This window comes from Oryctolagus cuniculus, chromosome 10 (assembly GCF_964237555.1).
Source record: "Oryctolagus cuniculus chromosome 10, mOryCun1.1, whole genome shotgun sequence".
NCBI classification, from domain to species: domain Eukaryota; kingdom Metazoa; phylum Chordata; class Mammalia; order Lagomorpha; family Leporidae; genus Oryctolagus; species Oryctolagus cuniculus.
In genome coordinates this window covers 46,663,577-46,675,771 of record NC_091441.1, presented here as the reverse complement: position 1 = coordinate 46,675,771, position 12,195 = coordinate 46,663,577, and the positions used below count along the sequence as shown (strand labels likewise).

Here is a 12,195-nt window from a genome sequence, read left to right as displayed (position 1 = left end):
TTTTAAATGTTTTTAGTATTAGCTTTCAAGAACATCACTTCTTCTCTGGAAACTTGCCACCAGAAAGCAGGGAACTCTAGCTATAAGATATGCCTCAATCTTCTAGTAACCCGTGAATGCAACAGTATTTAAACAGACTGCAAAGCAAATGTATTGCACCACCTGTTTCCTCTGTCCTTCTTACTGAAATCAGATAAGTTTTACTTGTTTACAATGCCAAAAGAAATTACACAAATGGCCATGAACTCTTCCTGTGATGCTCTGGTGCTATCATATAGCTCATAAGAGCCAGGCATAAGAAACTCGCTCACTTTTCCTATTGCAGGAAAACCACATCACAGCCTCAGTTTATATTAAGATTTTTCTCTTTGTCTTCTTTTCATTTTAAATGTTGTACTTTTTAAAAAATTTATGTACACACTTGTTTCCAGTTATGTTCCTATGGAAAAGAGTCACTCCATAGATCAGCTCAACAAATTTGCCCTCAAAGAGAGAAATTGGCAGGGTGGTGGTGGAGGGAGTTGAATCAATTCTTAAAAGTTGCACAATTTTTAAATTTAATATTGTTTCCTTAAACTTTATTAAAATAGTGGTACTTAATATTTTTTCTATTTTTAAACTATCATAAAAAGTGAGTATATAACACAGTATCAGTATAGCTTAGCTTTTATTAGATTAATATTTACCAAACATAATTACTAAGAATATATTTGTAGAGAAGAGACCCTTTTAGCCCTCAATTCTAATGCTACAGCATGAGATTTGGTTGTTGTGCATTTTAATATTTTGCACTTCTTGGTAAAAATAAGCAACACATTGCTCTAAAAAGCAAATTGGTAGATACTGCTATATAAAATTTTTAAAATTCATTTTATATTCAGATTTTTTTAACTTACAATGGAATTACATTTTTATAGATGAAAATATTCTTAGTCAAAAATTAATGTACTGATCACACTGATAGGTCTAAGAGTCAAAGGGATCACACAAACAAGACTAGTGTCTGCTAATAAATACCAACTGATAGAATCAAAAATGGAGAGAACGATCCAACATGGGAAGCAAGATACACAGCAGACTCATAGAATGGCAGATGTCCTAAATAGCACTCTGGCCTCAGAATCAGCCCTTAAGGCATGCGGATCTGGCTGAAGAGCCCACGAGATAGACACTCTGGAAAAAAAAAAAAAAAAAAAAAAAAGAAGACCTAAATGAAAGATCTCTGCGAGTGAGATCCCAGTGGAAAAAACAGGGCCATCAAAGAAGGAGGTACCTTTCTCTGAAGGGAGGAGAGAACTTCCACTTTGACTATGACCCTGTCGGAATAAGATCGAAGTCGGCGAACTCAAAAGGCTTCCATAGCCTTGGCAACTCATGACTAGAGCCTAGGGAGATTACTGACACCATAAACAAGAGTGTCGAATTGTTAAGTCAACAACAGGAGTCACTGTGTACTTACTTCTCATGTGGGATCCGTCCTTAATGTGTTGTCCAATGTGAAGTAATGCTATAACTAGTACTGAAACAGTATTTTACACTTTGTGTTTCTGTGTGGGTGCAAATTGATGAAATCTTTACTTAATATATACTAAATCTATCTTCTGTATATAAAGATAATTGAAAATTAATCTTGATGTGAATGGAATGGGAGAGGGAGCAGGAGATGGGAGGGGTGCAAGTGGGAGGGAAATTATGGGGGGGGTGAAGCCATTGTATTCCATAAACTGTACTTTGGAAATTTATATTTACTAAATTAAAAAAAATTAATATACTACAACTGACCTACTGAACATCAGAGCTTAGAAACACAGTACCCTGTAGATTTTCACCCCTGTGAGTTTGTGGTTCTCTGGAAACTGAGGTTATTACTGCCCAGTATCTTGAGAGGGCATATTAACCACAATTGCTAGCCTGAGAAAAGGACAAAATTCAAACTTTGAAGCATAGTTTCTATTGAATGCACATAGTTTTCACACCATGATAAAACTGAAATATAATATGTAGCACCATCATAAGTCAGGAGCCATCTCTATGTAAATTGTAACTGAAATTTGCAGTATCACTTTTGGAAACCTCCAAAACATATAGCAAAGACATCTCCAATTGTAGCATTGAGACATTATCTCTTTGTACATGCTTCTGCTAACGTAATGAATTTAGGTTCCAAGTTATTTAAGAAGTCAAGTCCATCTTCTTCCTGCTTTTCACTGCAGCAGCCTACAGAGCCAGCTGGAGAGCCTCTTCCTTCATAGTTATATGTAAGAACATAATCTTGAGATGGCATGTGCTCTTCATCCTGATTACACAGATGTAATTTCTGCAAAATTTTTAAAAATGGATTTATTATTGTTTAAAACAAGTTAAACATATGAACATAAAATTTATTGTTATTTACCTTTTATGTTTAATTTTTAACCAGTGTGTCCTCTAATGGATTCCTACACACAGAAAACGCACATGGTTGGTCTATATCACAATTGTACTATAAAGTCAGTATAGTCTACATTTCTAGTAATCCATACACATCAAAATTATGTCTACAGTGTTATATTCAAGTACATTTGAGTTATGATTAAATGCTAATTCATGAATTTTATATATCTAGAAGTCAGGCTAGTCCACAAGGTTGAGAAAATATGCATCATGTTGAAGAATTTGACCTTGAATGTTTAACAATACTGATTTTTAGCCGATGCTCTGGCTTTACCAACTAGTTATGTGATTTTTGAGCAAATTGCTAGACATCTTTAGGTCTCACTCTCTTCATATCCAAAATGAGAATACAGTGACCATCTGGTAGGATTATTTTGGAAATTAATGGTGAAACAATAATGTAGATTTACTACATGGGCCTTAGAACCAGTTTTCCAAGATAATCAAAATATGGCAAAACACAGAGTTGCACAAAAAAAAAATCATTGAATTTAAAATGTCAACCTAATCCATATTGCAAAAATAGGGCATTTGTAATGAAGAGATTCCAGGCATTCAGCCCTGTCTACTGCCATCAGGTATGCCGCCAGTCTGTTTGTAGACTTGTAAAATTCCTAGGCCTCTACCCTTTCCTCATCTGTAGGCTCACTCTGCCTCTAAATCAGAGCACATTTGACTGGCTTAACTTACCAATTTTACAAAAAAAAAAAAAAATTAACAACAACAACAACAACAAAAAACCTGCTATGGACATATCACAGAATATCGCCCATTTGTAGACAAATCAAGGATTAAGGATTTCTGATCAGATGTTTCTGTGGGAATAGCACTGGTATCTTCTGATGAAAGAGGTGAAAACATTGCACCAGGAAGAACTTCTAGGGACTTTGGCACAGAGGATACAATGCTATCTGGGAAGCCGGTATCCCATATCAGGGTGCCTAGGTTCACATCCCAGCACTGTTCCCAAATCCAGCTTCCTGCTAATCCATACCCTTGGGAAGCAGCAGGTGATGACTGACCTAGATTAAGTTCCAGGCTCTGGTTTCAGCCTCACCCAGCCTTGGCCATCACCGACATTTGGGGATGACACCAGCAAATGGAAGATTTCTGTGTGTCTGTCTCTGTTTTTCTCTCTAACTTTCAAATAAACAAATACAATAAACTAAAGAGAATTTAATCCAGAGATTCTAAACCCTAAATACACATAAATCACCTGAAAAAAATTGATGCCAAACCAGTTAAATAAGAATCTTTCAGGGTAGAGCACAGGCATTCATATTAGTTAAAAGCATCTTCCCACCAAAAAAAAGAAAAAAAAAGCCTCCCATTGCATTTTGATGTGGATTGAGAATCTCTCATTTAATTAATCCTTCCTTTTATATTCTTAATTTCCTCTAAATAAAAACAGTTTGTATTTGCTTGGTACCTAACATACTAAAAATATTTCATATAATGGTGATTATAGTGGATTATATATTTCAAAATTGTAGGGCAGTAAATATTAAATGCTGTCACTATAAAAAATAAGTATTTGAGACAATACATTAACAAGTTTGACTTAATCACTCCACATTCTACATATAAGTATACTATAACATTTTCAACCATATAAAATCATTATTATAATTTATCAAATTTTCATAAAATCAAAAATCAAAAAATAAATCTTTCACATAAATTTTGTTATTTATTCTTTATCCCACAACTGTGTAGAAATGTTTGTTTTCCTTCTTCTATATCAAAAACATTTCATGAGATAAAGCAATATCTAATAATGAAACTTTAGTGAGTGATGTGAGAAATCTCTACTTTTTATGAGATTTTAGAAATTAAGTGAAATAGAACAGAATAAAACAGACCTTTTACATTAGATAATGTAAAAGAATCAAAAAGCATTTAAAAATGACCAGAGCAAGCAATAGAAGGGAAATGGAAGAATATAGAAAAGCAGATTATGAAAATATCTTTTAATTTCAATTTCTCATTCTTTCCACTTGGGTATTTAAATTTTACAGTCAAAAACACATGGGAAAACTCACTTCACCGAGTCGGGGCTGAGTGAAGCTGTGCCACTCCGAGTAGGTGTATCTGCAGTTGTCCATCTCCACGTGTCCTCCCCTGCAGGAATCCAGGGTGTGGTGATGCCCGGCCCCCCGGCAGGAGTCTAAGGTCTGCTGTCCCTTCAGCATTTCAATGGTCTCTGGCCCTCCATTTCTGACTCCTGATCCCATGGTGCCACAAAAGCCTTGGCTAGAGTTGTTGCCGGTCTGTGTCATAAATCCATTGGCAGAGCACTGAAATCAAAACAAATAAAGCCATTCACGTTGGGAGGAAATATCCAAGTCAATCAACAAGAAGATAAGAGAGAGAAAGCACTTATTCAATCTTTCATTCATTGATCCATTCAACAGATATTAGTTTCTAATTATACTCAAAAATCCCAAGGCCTATGCAATGATGGACATAGTCCCTCAATAGGTTTCAAGAAGCTCTTATTCCCATGGAGGGAAAAATCAAAAAATTACTTTAAGAATGTGATTATTCTACTATGTAGGTGAGCACAGACTGCCATAAGAGCACAAAAGCACAACATCAAAATTCAAACCCAGAGAGACCAGGTGGAGTAGTCTGGGAAAACTTGGAGCTGGGGGACTAAAGACCAGGAAGAGTGGGAGGAAGGATGCAATACCTTCAGGAGAGTCTGGACACAAAGGCAGTGGGGTGCTTCAGTCAGCGGAGAATGGCTATCACATAGAGGACTGAGAGAGGGAGAAAGTAAGAAAGAGAGAGGGAGAGAGAAAGAGAGAATGACAGAACCCACTCTGGCAAGGTATAAAAGGTCAGAGGATATAAAGATCTATAAACCATGCAAAAAAAATAGACATCATCATGAAGATTATGGATACCCAATGAAGTAATTTCACCTATTAGGGGGTGGAACACACTTAAAATTATCATTCTGGGCACTAATGTGGGAGACAAATATGAAGATAAGTTTAGTGTCACTGAGGTGACAGGGTCACTGTATTATTGAAAAATGATAAGGACATAAGACAAAATCAAAGCAGTTATAATTGAAGAAGTGGCTGAACTCCATCAGAGTCTACTAGTGGTATAGAGGGATGAGGCAGCAAAGCGAAGAGTCAGAAACTGTCCCTTTGTGCTTCACTTGGGCATCAAGACAGAGGGTGTAACACACTAAGACAGGGCAAGAGGAGACAAGGCAAGAGGAGAGTGAGAAATTTAATTCTGAAAGCATAAACAGGAGAAACACAAGGAACATCCAAGATGAACCTATGGATATGTGGATTTTGAGCTCAGCTGAGCAATCTAACCTGGAGATAAAATTCTGGAATTCACTATCAAAGATGTGGTAGTTGAAGCCACAGGAAAAGATATCCAGAGAAAATTGTACATCAAAGCAAGGTGAGAGTAGGGGAGGGTTGGGGGGATTAATGATAGAACCACTAGAAAAATCAAGTGTTAAAGTGTAAATTAGGGGGGCCGGCACTGCAGCATAGAAGGTTAATCCTCCACCTACAATGTAGGCATCCCATATGGGAACAGGTTCAAGTCCTGGCTGCTCCACTTCGAATCCAGCTCCCTGCAATTGAGCCTGAGAAAGCAGTATTTGGGCCCTTGCACCCACATGGGAGACTTACAAGAAGCTTCTGATTCCTGGCTTCTGCCTGGTCCATCCCCAGTGGTCCTGGCCATTTGGAGAGTGAACCAGTACATGGAAGATATCTCTCTCTTTCCCTCTCTCTCTCTCTTCTCTTTCTTCCTCTCTATCCCTCCCTTTCTCTCTTTGTATCTCTACTTTTCAAATAAATAAATAAATCTATGAAAAAAAAGACAGTGTAGATTAGGGAAATTCTCTCCTCTTCACCCTTTTGTAACTCTTTCAAATAAATAAATTAATTAAATTTTTAAAAAGAAAGATCTCATAATTAGGCTCTCCAATGTGAGATCTTCTGATAAACATAAGATTTTTCTATTTTATAAAAGATTTGTGTATTCATTTGGAAGGCAGAGAGAGAGAGAGAGAGAGAGAGAGGAGAGAGATTGAGAAACTGATTTTCTATCCACTGGTTCTCTTCCCAAATGGCTGCCAACAGCCAGGAACTCCATTCCATCCTGGTCTTCTAAGTGGGTAGCACAGGACCAATTCTTGGGCCATCTTCCACTGCCTTTCCTGGTGCATTAACAGGAAGATGGAGCAAAAGCTGAGTTGCTGAAACTCTGACTGGAACTCTGAAATAGGATGCCACCATCACAGGCAATGGTTTAACTCACTGTGCCACAATACCAGCCCCAGGATTTTTCTGTTTAATGCACAAAATTTCTTAGTAACCTGGAAAATTTTCAGCTCAGATGATTTACCAAACCTTAAATAATTCTATAAATGTCATACTACTATTTCTTTACTTTAGGAGAAACAGAAAAGAGAATTAAAAATAGCCATTTGGTGGCAATGCTATACTATATTTTTTACTTGAGTTACTGCCTTAATATAATTCTATTTAAAAAGTCCTGGCTATTAAATTTTCTTTATGGTATCACTTTGTCATAATAAATACAAATTCAAAGATCATATTTCTAAGCTAAGAAAAGAAGAAGTGAAAAGAAACTAAAATCAAAGTTGAGCCTCCAGTTGGGCATTTATACCCTCGCTAATTTTCTGTTCCATCCTGTCCATCTCCATCTGCATTCCCCAAAGTTATTCTCACTGGGCGCAACAACTCTTTATCCATAGCAATAAAGTTCTAGATTTACTTTTCCTGATTTTTCACCCAAATCCTAACCTCATCGGAATGCCTTCAATTGAAACTCTGAACCAAAACAAAAATCACCACCTTTTCTCATTGTACTAACATGTTCTTGTATACTCATTATGAAATTTATTGTCATTTGTATAACTTTCCTACATGAATAAATAATTCCAAACCTCTTTTAGAAGTGTTCCTAAGAGAGAGTGGGTAAAAATTGTGAAGTGCCAATCAATTCCATCAACTGTAGCCCCAAATGGCAAAGAATAAATATTAAGGAAAGGTTATTCATTACAAGATATAAAATAAGAACTTACTATGAGTAAAGAAATAAAAAAAAAACTAAATCCACTTTTCTGACCTATTTTCTGATTTTAGACATGTCAAACATGGAAGGACTCTGATTGTGAATGGTGGGAAGAAGTCAAAAGCGAGAAATAACACCTTTACCCCAAAATACAGAGAACTGGCATGTGGTTAGTGTCTCTGGCTATAACTTTGCCTCTTCATCTCTATTTTTTACTTTGTGCCTTAAATCCAATCAGTCAGTAACTTATTTATGACTTTTAAAAATATTCTCTGCATCCTTATTTTAATATTTCCATTACCATCATTCCAGTAATCTCATGTTTAAACTTCAAAATCTCCTAAGCCTTCATCTATCTCATCTTTAATGTCTTCCTATTTTCATTAATCTCCTTTCTGACTCAACATCAAAGGCTTACATTTGGCCAAACTCCCGCAGAAAAGCCTTGCAGAAAAGCCTTTTGCACCAAAGCTATTCCTTATCAAGAGAATAAATCCAAAATCGTTCCCATGGGATAGCCCCCACTTCTCTCTTCTACCTCTTTCTCCATACCCTCAACTTCATTTAAGTTTTAAGTCTCTATTACAACACATGATTTCTTTATTTCCAGATCAGCTTACTTATTACTTGTTTAACAGTCCCTGAACTTTGCCATTGCCTTTTTTATTCCTAAGGCTTTTTCCTCTTCTCTGATAGAATTAAAAAGGAAAGAATACTCCAACATGGGAAGTGGGATACACAGCAGACTCACAGAATGGCAGATGTCCTAAACAGCATTCTGGCCTCAGAATCAGCCCTTAAGGCATTCAGATCTGGCTAAAAAGCCCATGAGAGTATTTTAGGCATGGAAAGCCAAAACACTCTGGAAAAAAAATTACCTAAATGAAAGATCTCTGTGAGTGAGATCCCAGCAGAAAGAATGGGCCATCAAAGAAGGAGGTACCTTTCTCTGAAGGGAGGAGAGAACTTCTACTTTGACTGTGACCTGGTCTAAATAGGATCGGAGTTGGCAAACTCAAAAGGCTTCCATGGCCTTGGCAACTCATGACAAGAGCCTAGGTTAATTACTGACGCTATAAACAAGAGTGTCAGTTGTTAACTCAACAACAGGAGTCACTGTTCACTTACTCCCCATGTAGGATCTCTGTCCTTAATGTGTTATACTATGTGAATTAATGGTATAACTAGTACTCAAATAGTACTTTACACTTTGTGTTTCTGTGTGGGTACAAACTGTTGAAATCTTTACTTAGTATATACTAAATTGATCTTCTGTATATAAAAATAAGTGAAAATGAATCTTGATGTGAATGGGATGGGAGAGGGAGTGGGAGATGTGATGGTTGTGGGTGGGAGGGAAGTTATGAGGGGGAAAAAGCCACTGTAATCCAAAAGCTGTACTTTGGAAATTTACATTTAGTAAATAAAAGTTTTAAAAAAGAGAGAGAGAAGTTTATTTTTGGTGAAAAAAAGTTTTGGAATCCATGCATCATTTTTAATAATACGTATTTCTTATCAACTTTGCAAATTCACTTTGTATGCATGAACTTCAAAAATTTTTGCTACAGGGGCTGGCGCTGTGACATAGAATCCTGCAGTGCTGGCATCTCATATGGGCACCGGTTTGAGTCCTAGCTGCTCCACTTACAATCCAGGTCCCAGCTAATGTGCCTGCGAAAGCAGCAGAAGATGGTCCAAGTCCTTGGGCCCCTGTACCCACATGGGAGATCCAGAAGAAGTTCCTGGATTCTGGCTTCAGATTGGCTCAGCTCCAGCCATTGCAGCCATCTAGGGAGTAAACCAGCAGATGGAAGACCTCTCTCTCACTCTGTCTCTCTCTCTCTGCTTCTGCCTCTCTAAAACTCTGCCTTTCAAATAAATAAATAAATATTTTTTAAAATTTTGCAGCAATTAAAATTTTTAAATTTCATTCTCCACAAACTTTTGGAAGTCCCTAGTATACTTCCCACAGAATAACAAGCACATCAGAGGTCCCAAAAATCTATAAACAAAGAGAATGGAAGAAATCTTCCAACCCAACTCCTTTTGCATAAATGTCTTTGATGTTTTCCAGGTTATCTTCAGAAGTTTCAGCAAACTTCTTTTTTTTCTTATAAATGATCAGTTAGATAAACAAATAATATCTGAGACTAAACATTGTAGAGAGTGACCAACAAGCTCATTGTTATAATAAATTTACAACATCAAAGAACAAGTTTAAATCAGAACACCAGAGATTGGAAAAGAACAAAAACAGTGTGACCAGTTTAATAAATGCCACTATACAAACATTTGAATGTTTACAGACAAAATATTTATACCTACTAATTCTGGTCAAATTAAAAATATTAATTCATTCCTAAATCGTGAAATAACCTCATAAGGATGAGTTATAGAAATTATGAGAAATAAAGATAAATATCCACTGAATTACTTACCACTCTGTCATCTCCAGGTGCTTCTGTGTTTGATATAATTAAGTTTTGCTGTGCTAAATCTTCAGGAAAATGTTTTCCTTTTCTGGCACCAACAATTCCACATACTAAAGTTAGCAATACAGCTGAGTTTAAAAAAATTAAAAACCTTAATTTAATACACATTTGATGTAATTTAATTTATTATGCATAGTATATGCACAATATAAAATAATCTATATGTGCAGAATATAAAATAATATTCATAGTATATTAATTAAACATAGTATAAAATAATAATCCTTTATTTTTGTTATTTGAAGCACAGAGGGAAAATAAAGCCAATAAGTGTGGTTTCCCCTAAATTATCTTGCCTTTCTAAATTAACAGGCCAGAATTTAGCTTGGAATTTACAATCTGCAGAGATCATATGCATTTTGATAATTTTTCTATATGATTAAGGGATTTAATTCTGCCCATTATGTTAAAATATTTTGAATCATGAGTTAAATTGTATATTAAGAAATCATTGACACTTATTTAAGACAAAGACATTGAAAAGGCTTACTGATTTTTCCCAAAAGTACTTTTGGCCAATACAAAAACACTAGCCAGACATTTTTCCCAAAATAGACTTATTTCCAACTATCTTAATTCAACATACTTTATGTCTTGTCTATTCACCATTTTTATTCTACTCATAATTGTGAGAGATTTGAAATAAATACAACCAATAGAAATAGCAGTAACAAATCTTTACAATGTTCTACCAATTGTATGTGACAAACTGGCACAACAGGGTCCCAAATCCAGCCAACCACATGTTTTTGTACAGGCCACGAGCTAAGACTATGTTTTTAAAAGGTTGATAAAAAAATAAAAATAGCAGATCATGATATGTGAAAACAGCATGAAATGAAACTCCTAATACCCATATAAAAGTTCTACTAGACCATAATTATGCCTTCATTTACAAATTTTCTATGTATGCTTTATTGTTATAGGGTAGATATGATTGGTTAAAATATACACTTAGTGGGTACTTCAAAAAATTCATGAAAAATGGAACAAAAAAAGAAATTTAATTTTGATACAAAAATTTTGAAATATGGTTTCACTTGAAGACCTTCATATATATAATCTGATTCTTTACAGGAAAAGTGTGACACATCTTGCTTACTCTATGTGGCCCTGTGTTTCCTTTAAGGTTCCATTTCCTAATCCTGTCTTTTTCCACTACTTTCTAGCTACACTGATCTTCCAGCTATGCATTGACTTCTCTAGACATATATTCAATTTGGGACCTCAGCACTGACTTTCCATCAAACTGAAATCCCTCCCCTCCCACAGGTATTCTACATGGATAACTTTCACTTCTTCCAAAAATCATCAGCAACAACCTTCTCAGTTATGCCTGGTTGGACTATCTACTAAATATCTCAATCACTAACACCAAAATCCTCACACACAAATTCTGTTGCACTTTGTTTCCTAATTATTTTGCTCCATTTTTTTCCTTCACAGCATTTAACTTATTCATGCATTTTCTGCCATAATGCAAATTGTTTGTGGTTCATTTGTTTTTTGTCTGTTTTGTTCACTAATCCAAACATCCAGAACAGTTTCTAGTATACAGTACTTATTCCATATATATTCATTTTGCTGAATTGATGAAAAATAATAAGCTTTTATTAGAAATTTGCTATACATGTCTCTAAGCACTTCACAGATGCTGTCCCACAAGGTAGAACACTAAAATTGTTTCCTTGTATAGATAAGATGATTGAAGTAATCTGATCCAAGTCATATGGCATGCAAGTGACAAAGCTGGTGTACAAACCATGGCAGCCTGGTTCTATAGACTTGCTCTTACTAATGACTCCTATCACAGAACAAAGCTCCTCCAGGCTGGAAGACTGGATGGAAGTAAAAACAGGGGAAAATAAGGTGCCATTAGGAACTGCACAACTTGCAAGAAGGGAGTTAGAGTGCAACATTGGCAAGATATACTCAAGAAGAGGCATTGTTGCAATCTGAACATCTCCCATAATTCTGTGGCTGAGTGGTGAGAAAACATGAAATTAAAGTGGGCTTTAGTGGAATTTCATATGGCAGAACTTTCACATTGCTCTCTTTAGCTCTAAAAGAGGTAGCACTAGGATCAGGAAAGAAAAGCCATATTTTGGCAGATCTAGTGCAATACAAGGAACTTTCAAGTCCAAGTTTGAAATCTTTTACCTCAAGAATCATAATGTACCCTATAACACAA

The 12,195-nt window shown here is 35.8% G+C and overlaps 1 protein-coding gene across 2 annotated transcripts in view; it reads right to left on the bottom strand.

Moving 5' to 3' along the window:
- Positions 1–650: 650 nt before the first annotated feature.
- DSC3 (desmocollin 3) overlaps positions 651–12,195 on the bottom strand; it is a 47,744-nt gene continuing 36,199 nt past the window's right edge. The window contains exons 14-17 of one of the 2 annotated variants that reach the window (XM_008261171.4): positions 9,951–10,072; positions 4,476–4,730; positions 2,396–2,438; positions 2,180–2,317 (exon numbers count right to left, since the gene is read on the bottom strand). In XM_008261171.4, the coding sequence (XP_008259393.2) occupies positions 2,412–2,438; positions 4,476–4,730; positions 9,951–10,072 (404 nt within the window). In that variant the 3' untranslated portion in view covers positions 2,180–2,317; positions 2,396–2,411. Of the gene's footprint in view, positions 2,318–2,395; positions 2,439–4,475; positions 4,731–9,950; positions 10,073–12,195 lie in introns of both variants that reach the window. The other variant, XM_008261170.4, reaches the window with a different exon arrangement.